General features: G+C 43.5%; 2 protein-coding genes across 2 annotated transcripts in view; one reads left to right on the plus strand and one right to left on the minus strand.

The window, feature by feature from the left end:
* Positions 1-202: 202 nt before the first annotated feature.
* On the minus strand, positions 203-2,951 carry RPL36A (ribosomal protein L36a). The gene is given in 6 exon segments (XM_004622726.2): positions 203-344; positions 514-636; positions 2,010-2,077; positions 2,306-2,411; positions 2,842-2,891; positions 2,894-2,951. Coding segments are annotated over 6 exon segments (426 nt in total). The 3' UTR covers positions 203-323.
* Positions 2,952-7,093: 4,142 nt separating this feature from the next.
* BTK (Bruton tyrosine kinase) overlaps positions 7,094-16,835 on the plus strand; it is a 46,818-nt gene continuing 37,076 nt past the window's right edge. Inside the window, exon 1 of the mRNA XM_004611660.2 lies at positions 7,094-7,199. The gene's annotated coding sequence lies outside the window, so the exon portion shown is untranslated. The remainder of the gene's footprint in view (positions 7,200-16,835) is intronic.

A 16,835-nucleotide genomic window follows, 5' to 3' on the forward strand; every position in this document is an offset into this window, starting at 1 on the left:
TCAATTACTGCACCTAGAGAACTAGGCTGCATTTCTTTGAATGACTTAAGTAGCAAAGGTATGTGAGACACTACTCACCAAATGACAACCAATAATGTGTGATTTAAAGCAAAAGGAATCCCATTAAGTCCCACATAATTAAAAGTGCCAGATAAGATCACATCAGGTAAGCACAATCAGAATGCAAAACAAGTACAAGAAATAAGCAAATTTCCCCTCAGGGAGTTTATTCATGACACTACTTAATTTCCCTCCTAAAACATGGATTGTTCCATCAGTCTGTCACAGCCCAGGATTTCTGTCTTCATAATAAAAGATGAAGCTTAGAACTGGATCACTTGTCCCTGTAAGAGAACAGAACAAGCGGTGAGTTTTTACTTTGCAAAGAGAATCAGTAAAACGCCTGTAAGGGGAGTTCCCATTCTTCCTTTCCTCATCATGCCAAAACCAACACCTCCCCAAACAGAAAAAGCTAGACAGGAATGATTGTACCTTCCACCCGTAATTATATACCTTTCTCTTTTTATCGCCTCCCAGTTCAAAATGCTTGCATCTCTTAATGGCCAGCATTCTCTTAGATCTGCAGTTGGGCTCGACACATTCAAGTCTCAACACAATCTTCTTTGTAGTTTTAGCCTAGAAAAGTAATTAAGTTAAATCTCCACCAAAAAACATTTCTTTAAAAAATGTTGGCTTATGCACCACCCAAAGCAGTTTTGCAAATTGTTATTTACGACTTTGCAGAGGGAGAAAAAAAAACCCTAAGTCGGTGGACTTCCAAAGGTGGAGCTCATCCTGTTTTTATTAAGCTCTCCTCCATATCCTCCAGGGTTATCAAATAGGCATTTATTACACCACCATGACCTTGTGGCCCATCTCAGCTTCACAGGTTTTCAAAATCCAAAATGGGTCAACCAAGTGCATGCAATGTTGTAATAAACACAAATTTTGCAATTCATTACGTAGGGTTAATTACTGTTACTGTTCTCCAAGAGCTACCTATAATCATGCCTCAGTTATTAATTTAACTATTCATATCTCCTCATGGTAAAACCTGCTGTCAGAATTCCTCGGCTGGTTTCTCACTCAACTTATTTAGAGTTGATATTAAGGTAGTCATCATAAGTCAAAGAACCCCTCAAAATCCTGCTTCTGGTGTTCAGTACCCTCCCCCCAGGAAAATCTAGCCAAAACCTCTCTGCTAAACTAGTTAACTGAATGTGAAAAGGCAATTCCATTTGTCCTTCAGATCAGTTTATTGCACGAAATGAACACTAGTCACTCCTTATTCCTCTGTAGAAATCAGGTTAAATGAGCAGTTTGGCTGCCCAAAGAATCACCTAGGGCAGAAATTCAGTTTGAAAATAATACAGAATCTTAGAAGCCAGTGGAAGGTTCCTAATAGCTAGTATTAACAGCCTAGGGACTTGGACGACATGGTGAGCGGCTGATTACCTTCAGGCTTCTAAGCAGAGTCTGAATGAAGAAAATTACTGCAACCTAGAGTTACTCACACATTAGCTCTCAAAATAAGCAGGCAGGGAGCCGAGATCTACTATTTTCCATGCCGCCGACACAAGTTTAAACCCCAGAACCGCATGGTGGCGTTAAACACCCCTCCCCGCCCAATGTTTAAGTAGGCACACAACTCAGTGGTATAGCACTTGCTTTGCCGTATGTGCCCCCGTTTCAAATCCCTTTGAATAGGGCAAAAATACTTAAAACGAGCGCTGTAGAAAGAACAAGCGAGATGTTTGCCTTGCACTACTTTGATCCTTGGCAGAAGTGAACCCTTGATATCGCCACAAACAAAAAAAAGTAGTTTAGTATTGTAAAGTCAGCACTAGATTACACAAGTTTGCTTGGGGACCACTGCATGTCAGAGTGCTGAGGGGCCCTTGCCTGTCCACCCACCTAGGAGCAAGGAAAAGTCCTCTATCCAAACCATGTAGTAACAAACGCAGCTTTCAAAGGGGCAACGGGAATCGTCTCATACAGTAACCACCCACCTTTTTCCGGAAAATCGGCTTAGTCTGACCTCCGTAACCACTCTGCTTCCTGTCATAACGACGCTTTCCTGAAATAACAAAGTTATATTCCAGCATACCACGGTCCAGAAATCACAAAAGCCACATGGCACAGTCGTCTGGGTTTTATCTCGGGCTTTTTGTATCAGAAAACAATAACGCCCAAGCTAAAACAAAACAAAAACAAAAAAAAAAACCAAAACAAAAACCCACAAAACGGGTTCCTATACGATTACACATATGCTACATCGCAAAGGAATTACATCAGACGGTCTTACCCTGGGCATACAGAGAATCCTTGCCCTTCTTGTACTGTGTGACTTTGTGGGGCTGATGTTTGCCACATTTCTTGCAGAAAGTCCGGCGGGTTTTCGGTACGTTCACCTAGTTAAAAAAAAAAAAAGCATCCGGAACGTGGAGTTGTTACCCGACACGGATTGCACAACCAACGCCCTTGCCGACCCGGCCGAAGCTCAAAGATTCCAGGCGACCCCCGCTTTCGAACACGCAAAAGTTCCGAAAAGGAATGGTTTCTCGGGTGTGCGTCGGGCGGAGGGGGCTGTCCCTCCGTGGAGCCCCCACGAGTGGGAAGCGGAGCCTACTTATCCCACCCCGGCTAAGTCTACCTCGTCGACCCCATCTCTTCAGTCCCTCGCCCCGAAGGTAAGTCCCCGGGGGGTCGATCCCCCACCACAAGGGCATCTCGGGTACAAGAAGTGCACGCAGTTGCCCGGACCCATGCCACGATAGCGCAGCGGGCGGCGGCGGGGAGGATGGAAGTGGATATTGCGGGGCGCCCTCCCCAGACTCCTACCATGCTTGCGGCAGCGGCGTCCGCGAGGAAAGGAAGGAGCCCGGCGGAAGCGGAAGTTTATAGGCGGGTCTTGCTCGCACCTGCTCATGGGAGTCTGGGGGAGTGACCATAGAGTGCGAGGGCGCGCCCTGCTGCGCCCCCGGGCGGCCCAGAGGACTCGCTGGCGCCCTGTCGCGTGAAAGATCGCCTGCGGTGGAGCCCACGGGCCCGTCCTCCATTTTCTACATAACCGGTTCACCTCGACCGCAGTGAGAGCAACGTTCTCGGTGAACTGCTGCTTCACGGAAGTCTCCGAGGGGGCCCACTTCATTTTCACCGTAGTTGGTCGTCAACTAATGCTTATTTTTATTTCTATTTTATTTTTTTTTGCTTTTTGGGTCACACCCGGCGATGCACAGGGGTTACTCCTGGCTCTGCACTCAGGAATCACCCCTGGCGGTGCTCAGGGGACCATATGGGATGCTGGGAATCGAACCCGGGTCTGCCGCGTGCAAGGCAAACGCCCTACCCTATTGCTCCAGCCCCACAACTAATGCTTATTTTGAGTCCCTTCCGTGTAGGTTCCTACCATTGGCGAGGGACACAAATAACAGTGTCCATAAAAAAAATACAACACACTAACTACATTATAAGAAGGAACAATGCTATGCATTAAAGTAGCCCCCTTTTGGGTCTGGCTCGATCGCACAGCGCGTAGGCCGTTTGCTTTGCACGCGGCCGACTCCGGTTCGATTCCCAGCATCCCATATGGTCCCCTGAGCACCGCCGTGAGTAATTCCTGAGTGCACAGCCAGGAGTAACTCCTGTGCATCACCAGGTGTGACCCAAAAAGCAATAATAATAATAATAATAATAATAAAGTAGCCCCCTTTTGTACCCCTTACCGTCTTGCTTGTGGACCAGACACGTTGCTGTGGCACAGAAAATTCCAGAGTTTGCCGAAATTGCACTTGGCCTCACACAGCTTTGAGGCCCAGTATATGAAACAATGGGTCTCCTACTTGGAAAATCTAATGCTCCACCACTGAGTTATCCCTGGACCCTAAGACCCCATTTATTGAGGGAATAAGTTGGCCACCCCAGGTTCTTAAAATTCACTATAAAATTGTTCATCTGATGAAATGACACTGATAAATATGAGAGGAAATATCCAGCAGCTCTTCTATTTCCAGAACACCTGGTAGAAGACATGTTCTAGGTGTTAAGAAAGTCCAGCAGAGAAACACTATGGGAAACTTGAGCATTTAAAATGAATTGATCTAAAGTGTGTGTGTGTGTGTGTGTGTGTGTGTGAGAGAGAGAGAGAGAGAGAGAGAGAGAGAGAAATGACTGCCATAGAGGTAGGCTGGGGTAGGGGGTAGGGAATGGACGTGGTGTGGGGAGGGAAACTGGGGACATTGGTGGTGGGTAATGTACACTATTGAAGGGATGGGTATGACTGAAACCTAATCACGAACAACTTTGTAACTGTATCTCACAGTGAATATATATATATGTATAATAAAAAAATCAAGAAATGAATAGTCTAATAAAATCCTGGAGGTAATCCCAGGTGGTAGCTAATATTTTCTCACTTTCCCAATGAAATTGATCAGGGTAGTAAACAATTTGTCTAATGTGAATAATATTTATTGAGCTGGGGATACTCTAGAGCCTGAGTGCTTCTTATGTTCAATAATTAAAAGCAATTATTGGGCCCGTATGGTATGCCAAGTGTTTTTTTTTCCGTGCCACACCCAGGGCTTATCCCTGGCTCTGCTCAGGAGTTACTCATTGTTCTGTGCTCAGGAATCACTCCTGGTGGGCTTGGGGACCATATGTGATGCCGCGGATGCACCCTGGGTGGCCGCATTCAAGGCAAGTACCTTGCCTGCTATACTGTCTCTCTGCCCCCCTTACAGGATTTCTTCCTTCTCTCCAAATCTTAGGCATGCTGATAAGATCCTGTTTGGGGGATACACCTAGTTTTGTGGTCAAGGGTTAGGAGTAGCTCCTGGTGGTGCTGGGGGTAGCACTGTAGCAATGTAGCACTGTTGCCCCATTGTTCATAGATTTGCTCAAGCGGGCACAATAGCACAGTGTGTAGGGTATTTGCCTTGCACGAGGCTGACCCGGGTTCAATTCCTCTGTCCCTCTTGGAGAGACCGGCAAGCTACCGAGAGTATCCCGCCTGCATGGCAGAGCCTGGCAAGCTACCCATGGCATATTCGATATGCAAAAAACAGTAACAACAAGTCTCACAATGGAGACGTTACTGGTACCCACTCAAGGTGCTGGGGGTAATCATGTGGAAACAGGCATCCAGCCTGAGTCAGCTTCTTGTAAGGCCAGTATCTTAACCCCGTTTTTACCTTTCTGCTCCCTCTGAAGGTTTTGATATAACATGGACTTACGAAATCAATGAACATGACTCCCCTTAGACTCATTAACTGTGGCTCTATTGTACTTCATGTGGTGCATCTTTGATTTCCATTGTTTTCAACAATCCTGGTTTCTTTTTTTTTCTTTTTTCTTTTGCCAGGGGAGGGACTTGGGCCACACAGGGTGATGTTCAGGGATTACTCCAAGCTCTACAATCAAGAATTACTCCTTGTGGTGCTCGAGGGACCATATGTGATGCCAGGGATCAACCCGGGTTGGGCGCATACAAGGCAAGTGCCTTACTCACTGTACCATCTCTCCAGGACCACCAGTCCTGGTTTCCGTTTTGGACACACACTTACTCATTAATTTCCCCCAAGATAAGGCATTAGGAACTGATAAAGGACTGTGGCCTGGCCTGTTCACTTTCCAGTCTAGATATTTGACCTCTACACAGAAGCTTAACAGCACCTTGATTTTCGAAGCAGCTAAGTTACTCACATGACATTTCTTGTGATTGTTATCAAACAAAAGCTTCTATGCTTACTTCACAAATGTTGCTGTTACCCTACTTTTACCTGGAGTTATTTGAAGTTCAATGCTGATGCTCATTTATGGAATATAACTCTTATTCCTGGTAAGATGCACTTTTTTGTAATTAGCTCAACATAGCAGGTGGTCAGGATCATTTTGGAAACCAATTGCTCTGCTTATGTCATGCAGTCTAGCTCACGACAACCTTGCACCATTCACAGATTAGTTGGACCACTTTATATCTATGTTCTGTGTCTACTTTAGAATGCAGCTGCCGGGACACATGGTTGTTTCTGACATCACAATAGACAACCAGATCAGTCACTATGGAGTCTCCCATCCTGGAGTGCAGCCAATACTTGCCTTTCCTCAGAGAATCCTCCCGCAGAAGATTGCTGCTGGAACAGAAGGTAAGAGGAGACTGAGGAAGTATTCAGGACTTCAGTAACATGCCTACTGTGGTTTATGGGTTTACAGGTGTCGAGAGAAAGGCATTAATTAAGAGTTAATCCCTGAGACCAACCAAATTTTAACTGAGAATATCAACATCCACAGAAAATGGGGAAGACCCAAGTCTTGTGTGGGTTTCTATTTAGACATTTTTATCTGGAGAAAGAAGAAAAATTCTTTCTTAGAAAATGACTCAGCAGGGGGAAGTTTTGTCGTTACCTCTGTCAGGTTCTTAATTTGGGGGCCCCTTTAGTGAGTGCTCTTCGTTTTTCACTATCGAGTTTGTGTGGTACCGAATCTCGCCGGGCCTTAGAGGACAGAAGACTTTAATAATACTCTTTCTGAACTGGGGGGATGGCTCAGAGGGCTGGAGTGTATACTTTGCATGCCAAAGCCCCATATTCAGACTCCCTGGCACCATTTGATCCCCTGCACACAAGGCTAAAATGAGTCCTCAAGCATCACTCAGCGTGGCCTTTCAAATGTAAATAAAGACATGTTTCCCCAACTGTCCCATTGTTCTGTCTCTGCCAGTTTGCATTTCTTCTCTTTTCTGTTAGCCTTCATTCCTTATTCTGAATGACTCCCCTGCTCTACACGTTTGGCCCCAAGGAGGTTCTGTGACTTCTCTAGCCAGCCCCGTCTCATTGAGTCTCAGTGGTTCCAGTGACCCTGGAAAGGGTTCTTTCAGAACCAGTTCAAGACGGTAGGGTCAGAGGTCACAGGCAAATGAAGGGCGGGGACAACTGGGGTGGGGGTGGAATGGGGACAGCAGCAAGGAACCAGATACCATGCTGCTGAGAAAAAGAGAAAAAAAGTCATTGGTTTAAGTCAGGAAACAAAAAAAGGGAACTGAGTGGCTGTGAAAGGGTGGGGTTTGCTCAGACTGTCCTTCCTCTCTGGACTGTAAGAATATGTCTCCAGGCCCAGTGTCTTCTGAGACCGAGTCCCACCTGCAAAGTCCTGGCATCTCGATGCTTCTGGGAAGCTTCCGACGTTAAGTCAGGACTGAGGTGGGTCTGGGGCTTCGCGCGGGGGGGATGGGGAGCAACAGCTCGGACCTTGCGCGGGATCCCTGAAGGTCAGAGAGAAAGCATGGCTGGTGCCATTTAGTCTGCCGGTGAAGGAAGTTGACAGAGAGTGGGAGTGTCATCAGCATAAGGCCCGCACCGTACCTCTGATCGTGGGAAGGGGCTGCACGGGTCCCTTCTGAGTAGGGCTGTGGGGAGGGGCCCGGGAACAAGAACAGAAAGTGTCGCGAGGGCACCATCCGAATAGGTTGCAAATGTTGGAAACTGCTGCAAAATTGAGCCAGAGAGGAGTATTGCCATTGACGGTAGAAGAAGAAGAATACGCATCTGGGTAAAATACTGCTTGAAGATCCATGATGTATACCTGTGGTAACGTGGGCCCTAGAGAAAGAAATTCTAAGAGGTAGATCCTCTAAGAAAACTTATTGTAAAAACTCACATGCCACCTAGAGAACTGGGGAAAAGCAAAGGCTACAGTAGGTCGAAAACTACCTGCCTTGGGCTGCAATGCGCCCGTGTTACTGCATTCAGAGCTGACTTTTTGGAAGAATTGTGTGTCCCAACCTCGTGGTAACAGCAGGTAAGAGTCTGGGGCAGGAAAAAGCAGCCCAGAAGAGTGTGGCCAGCCCTGGAGGTTGTGGGGGTTTCTTTCCTTACTGTTGCTGACCTTGCCGACCATGTGCATGCCTTTTTTCTCTTGCCTTCAAACTCTCCGCTCCTTTCCTCTACAGTTCTTCTTTATATTCTCCTTTATCTCGTTTAATGTCTCATCTTTTGGAATGTTCAGGTGTTAATAACTGTCAAATTACATCAGACTTTAATTGCCCCGTTCTTCCCTTGGCTTTTCCACTGTCCCCATTTCTCCTGATTTAGTATCTTCTTCAGAAAATTGTTGCAGTTTCAACAAGGCCTGGCATTGAGAAGCGCTTTATCTCAGTGCCTGCTATGATTCTCACTCCACCAGAAACCTGCCAGTGTCCCCAGCGGGCCTGCCTAGAGTACTGTGTCATTTAAAATTAAGGGGAAATTTGATTAACAGTGCTGTAAAAAAAGAATTAAATGAATAAAATGAAAGGAAAGGGCCAGAGAAATAGTATATCAGGTAAGGCCATTGCCTGGCATGTGGCCGACCTCGCTTCTATCCCCAGCACAACATACGATTTGCCAAGCACCACCAGGTGTGATTCCTGAGCACAGAGCTACGAGTTAAGTCCTGAGCAAAGCAGTATGTGGCTCAACCTTGCCCTCCTAGAATAAAAATAAAATAAAATATAAGGGATTGTTGGCCCTGATCAAAGTATCCTTGAATGAGTTGCTGGGCCTCCAAATGGGATCCCACTCCAGTTTTCTGGCCTCTCAGCACTCTGGACAATTCCAGAGATAGTGCCCCAGCAAAGCCCAGAGGCTGGGAGTTTGTGCAGGTCAGTGCTCTCTTGTGTGCCATTGGGTATGTTGTCGTTCTTTTCATTCTGTCAGTTTGCATGCCAACCTCTTGCACCAAGTATGCTGCGGCCACACTAGACGTTTGATAAAATAACGTTAGATATTTCATAAAACAGTATATCACCCGCCACATAAGCCACAAAGTGCAAATAGTAATGGACTCATTCTGCCAGAACAGTATGCCTTTAAAGGCCAGCGCTGTTTCTTTTATTTAGGCTGCTTTAGCTATTGGCTTGTGTGAAAGTCCAAATTCCTAGTTGTTTCTAGCTTTTGCTGGATTTGTTCAGAATCCTTTCCAAATTCCTCATATTGAGAATGAATGCAAGTTTCCATCTAATTCTAGAGTTTCGGTGCAATTTTAAATTATCCTCATTGTGATTTACTATTTCCATTTTAGCAAATTTCCTACAGTGGACTAGACCAGGAAGTGATTTAGGTATAAGGGGAAGAAATAGCATTTGAAAAGCAGTTTGGGTATTCTTCGAAGAGCCATCGGGTACCTGCTGCCTTTTGCCCAGTGACGACAGAGCTCTCTTTGCTAACTCCAAGAAATAAGGGGGAATTAGAAGGTAGTAAGGCCGTGTTCAATATGAAGCTAGAGAACTTGACCCAATTCTCTCCCAAGCTGCTTGGCTATGCAAATGAAGCTGTCAGGGTATGGCGGAGAGAGCATTCCTCTGAGAAACCTGAAATAAAGAGGATAAATGTGACTTTATTCCTGGGCACAGAACAAAGACATTCTTGAGTCAAGAGAAGGTAGATTTTGTACCAATTGGAGGTTGAAATATATCGGAGTTCAAGATCACAAACTCAGTTGAAGAGAATAGTAATAACAAAAACAAATAAACAAAATAGTGTGGGAACCAGAGCTGGTACAGCTGGTAGGGTGTTTGCCTTGCACACAGCCAACCCAAGTTCAATCCCCAGTATCTTATCTGGTCCCCCGAGCACCATCAGGAGTGATTCCTGAGTACAGAGCCAGGAGTAAGCCCTGAGCATTGCCATGTGTGGCCCCAAAACAAATACACAAAAATTTAAAAACCAACAGTATATAGTAAACACAGCGTATTTTTTATTGCCCGGTTGAAAAGCCCAACCTTATTAAATTTTAAATGACAACACTAGAAGAAACTAGCAAATGGGAAAGAATGTGAAATTTGTGTTTTTTGAAGACAGGACTTGGAGAGGTACCTGGCAGTGTTCATTAGCTACTCTTGATTCTGCTTGGGGTGACCCTGGTGGTGATTAGGGGACCATATATAGTGCCAGAAATTTGAACTGGAGTTAACTAGATGTAGGAGATCAAACCCAGTTTGGCTGCCTGCAAGGCAACACCAACTATACTATTTCTCCATTCCATGTATTTTTCTTTTTTGGTTTTTGGGCCACACCCAACAATGCTATGGGCTTACTCCTGACTCTGCACTCAGGGAAAAACTGAATAAAATATAATGTGTAGTGAAAGAAAAATCTCCCCAATTTTTTTGAATGGAAATTAGAAGAATGTTTCTGTGAACTATTTTGTCAATATGTAGCAAAATACAAAATGCACACACATTTTGATTTGGTAAGTGATGCTTATATAGAAATCCTAATATCATGGGAAAATAATCAAGAATAATGCGAATAAGAACTTTAAATATTTTGAAGAAGGATGTGTTGGATGTTAATAAAAATAAGCAAATTACAAGTATGTGTGATAATGATACAACACCATTTTTTGGACTTTTTGTTAAACCCTTTCATTTATGTTTGATTGATTAATTTTTATTCCTTTCCCATCCTTTGCCCTTCATTGTTGTGATGACTGGGGGTCACACACATGCCTAACTCTGGTGCTCATTGAGTGTCATATTTGTACACATAGTCACTGAAGGTTGTACTCATAGCTGAGGTATGTAAATTTTGATTGTGGTGCTTGCCAGGAGTTGCTGCTGTATTCACACACATGCTCACAAGCAGTTGCACTTCCTGGCTTGGGTACTAACACACTGCTTTATTATTTTATTTTGAGTGGGGGGGACCAACACTACTGTATTCAGAACTTCCTTCTGACTCTGTGTTTAGGGATCACTCCTGATAGGGCTTGGTAAACTAGATGAGAGGTGCCTAGAGCAAGGCAAGCACCTTACCACTGTACTATCTCTCTGTCCTTCACTCATTATTTTCATAGTGTGTTTGCCAGGGATCACAATCTTTTTGTGTCACTGACACACACCTGGCTGTTTGTGGTGCAGCTGTAAATTGCTCATCACACTGTAATTACCAACAGCTGAATTGCCAGGTTTAAACTGCAGAGCTTCCACGGTCATGCATAATACATGTGGGGCACTGGGGGTTTGAACTCCTGACCATATATACTCGGAAGGCAAGTGCTCTAAACGAGTATGCTATACCTCCAGGCCCCGAAAAATTGCCTTTAACAAAAGTTAAAAACAAAATGGAATTAAAAAGTGGTCATAAAAATATACAGAGTATCCCTTGTCTGAGTCTGAGTATTCCCTGAGTATCTGCTAGTGGTACTCAGGGAACATATGTGGAAATTGAAATAGAGTTGACTGCTTGCCAGAAAATTGCATCTTATACTCTCTCCCACTTGACCAGAATGTATCATTTGTAGTGGAGGGCAGGAGAGAATGAATCACAGAAATGGAATGTGTTATAAATCCACAGAAGAAAAATATAAAATATTAGCATTGTGAAATGCTGAGGAAGAATGAAGGCCCCAAGACCTTGTGGAGAGGACTATAGTCAACTCAGATAGTAAGTACCTTATAACAACAGTGTATGAGAATTTCTCTGATTAGCATGCAGCCAGGAAAAAATTGATTTTGGGTGAAAATCTTCACAAATTTGGCAAAACAGTTGGTTTGAATCTAAAGCTTACCATCAAATAATTAGGTCTTATTGAAGACTACAGAGCTTCTGGGAGACTTGATAAGATTAATTAGGTTTCTTTGTTTCCATGGCTATACTTTAAACAATACTTCTGGTTCTAATGGCATAAAATTGTTAATAAACATAGTAGGAACCTGAAAGATACCTGCAACTGAGATCTTTCTAATGAACCAAATTTAACTGATCAGTTATGCTGTGATTAAAGATAGTTGATATTGGGGCTGGGGCGATAGTACAGTGGGTACGGCGTTTGCCTTGCACGCGGCCGACCCGGGTTCGATTCCAAGAATCCTATATGGTCCCCGGAGCACCGCCAGGAATAATTCCTGAGCGCAGAGCAAGGAGTAAGCCCCGAGCATCACTGGCTGTGACCCAAAAAGCAAAAAAAAAAAAAGGTTGATATTTCTAACGGATTTTAGAGTAAGGCCCCAAGAAGATAATACTGAAGAGTAACATTTCAGGGGTCAGAGAGCTCATAAAGCAGATTGGGCACATACTTTGCATGTACCCAACCTGGGTTCTATGCCCCTCCTGAACCAGCCACACACTCCTCATCTTTGTGCAAAGAGCCGGGCATAAGCATTGAGCACCTCTGATGTGGCCCCAAAACAACAGCTGAAGGATTTCAATTTTTTAATTTACTTTTTATTGAACCACTCTAAGATACAACTATAAAGTTGTTAATGGTTATGTTTCAGTCACAGAATGTTTCGATACCCATCCTTTCACCATTGGACATTTCCTACCACCTATGTGCCCAGTTTCCCAAAAACAAAAAAGAGATTTCAATTTTTAAACAATATAGTATCTATTTTAAATTGTAGTTGAGGTAACATGGTTACAATAGTAAACACAATAGTGTTTACATTTATGGTTTACAGAGTTACTGCCACCCCAACATCACCAGAGTGCCTAAGACCCTTTACCATTGTCCAGGTGTCACTTCTAGTTCACAACTTCTGGCCCTCCCACACTTGCCTCTTGCTTGGTAATCTCTATATCCAGAGTCCAAGGGTTGTCATATTGTTGTTTGTTTTGATTTGGTGGAGACACACCGTGGTACTTGGGGAATACTCCTAGCTTTTTGCCCAGGGGTAGCTTCTGCTAGTGCTCATGGATAGATTGTGCTGATGTGCTCGTGGTGCTGGGGATAGATTCTGGTCTTCCCACTTGCAAAATCTACTCTGCATGATCTGAGCCCATTGAGCCCTTCAGTCCCAAATTAATTATTTGTAAAAAGGGAACAAGGGATGGCACAAGGTTAACAGAGGAGTCAAATGTATAAGTCTGCCACTTAAAGTTGAAAATCTCTACCAGCACCCCTGAACACTGAGAGGTGTGGCCAAACCTCCACCTCCAAAATACTAATGTATAAATTGTGAAGTGACTCATCATATAGAGTACTTAGTTCATATGAAAATTGAACACAAATTAGAGCTACCGTTTTTTCCAAATTAAATTATAACAATTATATTTGGGGGGGGGAAGCAAGTTGCTATAAAATATGTACCACTTATATAAGAATATAAAACACGCAAACCAATACTAAGTATCTCTTTGGGGTACCAAATTCGGAAATGCTCAGAGGATATTCACAGCTTGGTCTCAGAGGTTGCTCCTGGAAGTGCTCAGGGTCCATACAGTGGCAGAGATCAAACCCAGGCCTTAGCACTTGGCCCATTGAACTCTGTCCCTGAATTCTAAATATCTTTTATGAACTTTTACACATATAATAATACTATAAACAGGCCTAGCACTAATAATCGTCCACATATAGTACTTTTTGTACTATATGTACACATATAGTACAAAAGTACACATATAGTACAAAATTACACACATAGTGCATATTGTACTAAATGTACTAAATGTGCAGAGAGTCTCTTGCCCGCACGCCAGGCTGTCTTCCCCGGGGACCCTCGGAGGGGATGGGCTCCAGCTTCCCTCCCCGCCCCAAGCAGAGTTCCTGGCGGCCGAAGACCACTGGAACCTAGCTACAGCCATGCTCGAGGCCCCTCTCCGCACGTTTGGACAGGCCTCATGCATGAAGGTACTGGCAGAGGAACCCAGGTTGGGAGGGCCGAGTTGAGAGAGACTTCTAAGATCTCAGGGAAAGGACGAATGGAGAGGTTACTGAGCCCGCCCGAGAAATCGATGATTAATGGGATTTCGTGATTCGTAATTCGTGTACTAAATGTACACATTTAGTAATTTTTGAATACAGCAGGGGCTAAGAGGTTACAAGAGGTTTTGACTCTATTGATATTATTTCATTTCTAAAAATTCTCACCAACAAAGTATTAATGGAACAATATTAGGATCTGGGAGAGCTAAGACATGAATACATGGTTATAAAGTCATACTTTGTATTTTCTAATTGAGATATTTCATAATATGGAAGTATATCAAGGGTTTCTCTGCAAGCCCTTCTTCTTCCTTAAACATATCTCGGTTGATTATCTCTATATCTCTTTGCTTATGGCTTTTTTCACTGTGGAGAAGCCCACGTTCTCTCTTGAGTATGTATTTCCCTTTTTTCCCCCTTACTTCTAAATAAACTTTGTTCATTAAAAACTATCTTGCATCCCAAATATAGAAAGTATATTCAATCAAGGGTTTACATTCACATTAATAAGACCCCAAAGAACAGAGAGGAATGGAGGTTCCAACTAAACACTGGACTTGCAAACCATCAACAATTAAAAAACCCGAAAAGGAAACAGCAAATGACCTGAGGAATCAACCAGTTGGACGGGATCTCCTCATAAAGGATTTCGAGGAAAGGTGTAAGAAAAAATTTTCCTTGAGAAAATGTCTTCCTGAGAATAGAGGGAGATGTGAAGCGTTGTCATGAGGTGAAATTACAGTATACAGTTAACAGTGGCTGATCATCTTTTACATTCTGAGGAACACTGCAGAGGACAGTGGCCCTGAATTCTGAATTATTTCTTATCCCCTAGACTTACCACCATTTCCTCTTTTGCTGTATGTTCCTGGAAGATGCAGAGGGATTGTCACAACTGCTCTTTGGTGATAGTCATGGGGGAATGACAGGGTGCTGAGGACCATGGCTTTGCACCTCTGGGAGGCAATGAGGTATTACAGAAATGCCATGAGCTATGGAGTCACATATGGATGAGGTTGGATATGTCTCATAATTTTACTGCCATGAGTCTCATTTTCCTTGTCTGTTTGTTGTGAGGAGAAATGAAATAATGCATGTAAGAGACCTGACAGAAAGATGAGACAGAGCAACAGGAATTCCCTTCTATTCCCCTGGGGGAGAAAAGAGAATGGCCGAAATCTTGCTGTGTAAATAATATTAAATATTAATAATAATAAATAATATTAAAGGAGAAGTGAAGAAAAGTCCTGCTGCTTAGAAATTCTGGTTGTTAAATATAACTGATTAGGTTTGGGGGACTAGGGTGCCAACCCCAATCAATAGAAAAATCCAGAACCTTTAATTGCCAAAATCTAACTATTAATTGCCTGCCAATGAGCAGCATTCTTTTTTTAAAAAAAAATCTTTTTTTTTTTTTGCTTTTTGGGTCACACCCAGCAATGCTCAGGGGTTACTCCTGGCTTTGCACTCAGGAATTAACTCCTGGCGGTGCTCCGGGGACCATATGAGATGCTGGGAATCGAACCCGGGTCGGTTGCATGCAAGGCAAATGCCCTACCCGCTGTGCTATCGCTCCAGCCCCCTCTTTTTTCTTTTTTTAAATTAAAAAAAAATTATTAGTGAATCACCGTGAGACAAAGTTACAGACTTACAAACTTTCATGCTTGCATTTCAGTCATACAATGGTCGAGTACCCATCCCTCCACCACCAGTGCCCATTTTCTACCACCAATGGTCCCAGCATACCTCCCACCACCCCCACCCTGTACCCTCCACTCCACCCCGCCTCTGTGGCAGGGCATTCCCTTTGCATTGAGCAGCATTCTTACTGGTAACATAATCAGTTGTTGAATTTGTGCTTTGCATGCTATAGATATTATATACTATATTCTTATATTGAAGTAAGATAAAAAAAAGTGTTATGAATAAAATAATAAGTGGATTATCACAAAGGCAATTTTTGTTTTTACCTTGTTTAGGCTGGATAGGACAAAAAAGGAAAACAGACCCTTGAACTTCAAACCTGTGTTGTTTAAAGGTCAACTGTAGTTATTTGAACTATGCTTATTTATAATTAGAGTCTCCTGGAGTACTGCCAATAATAGGTCCCAAACGGATTTAGTTTGAGTTTAGGGATCAGAGAGATAGCTCAATGAGCTGAGTGCATGCTTTGCGTGCAGGAGGCCTGCATTCAACTCCTAGCATCACAGTATTCCTGAGTACCATAGGAGATACCTTGAAACACTTCCTGGTATGGCCCCCAAGTAATACCAAAACAAAAACTAAAATACAAAAATGGTTTTGTTTATTGATTCTGCAAGTGTTCTTTATACCAGTTGTTTCTCATATTGCAATGTGTAATGTGGCTTAATTCTCTTTGTTTTTTAATTTGGGTACCACACCCAGTGGTGCTCAGGGCCTACTTCTGGAAGCTCGGTTCCAAGAGTTGCTCCTGTCAGTGCCAGGGATTGAATGCAGGCCATCTGCATGTAAAGTCTGCACTTACCCCATTCATCTGTCTTTTCAGCCCAAGATGGCTGAGCTCTTAGGAACAAGCATCCTTGTTTTGAATTCTGCTGCTGCATACAAAACAGCAAGGTTGCAAAATACCATGGTGTGAAAAATCCTCACTGTTATTGTTAATAAAGAGAAAACTACAGCGAAGGAATTCTATGTTTTAAAATGAAGAGCTCTGACTTTCAATTATTTTGCCTCTTTTCTTTATCTAGATGTACAATAATTCTCTATGTATGTACATATAAGTACTACATGTGGCCATTTCTATCTCTCATCCAACCACCTGAGTGGGATGCAGGAGTGGCCCTCACGATGCTTCTTTTGTGTTGAATTGACTCTGTATGTGCTGAAAAAGGAAACAAAAATCTCTGATACTGCATATGGTCCTTTTTTTCTTTTTGGGTCACACCCGGTGATGCACAGGGGTTAACTCCTGGCTCTGCACTCAGGAATAACTCCTGGCGGTGCTTGGGGGACCATTTGGGATGCTGGGAATCGAACCCGGGTCGGCCGCGTGCGAGGCAAATGCCCTACCTGCTGTGTTATTGCTCCAGCCCCCCATATGGTCCTTTTTAAGACCTTCCACAATAAGTGTTTAAAAAAATAACAACTATCCTTTAATACGCAGTGCTCAT

This window comes from Sorex araneus, chromosome X, assembly GCF_027595985.1.
Source record: "Sorex araneus isolate mSorAra2 chromosome X, mSorAra2.pri, whole genome shotgun sequence".
Taxonomy (NCBI): Eukaryota; Metazoa; Chordata; class Mammalia; order Eulipotyphla; family Soricidae; genus Sorex; species Sorex araneus.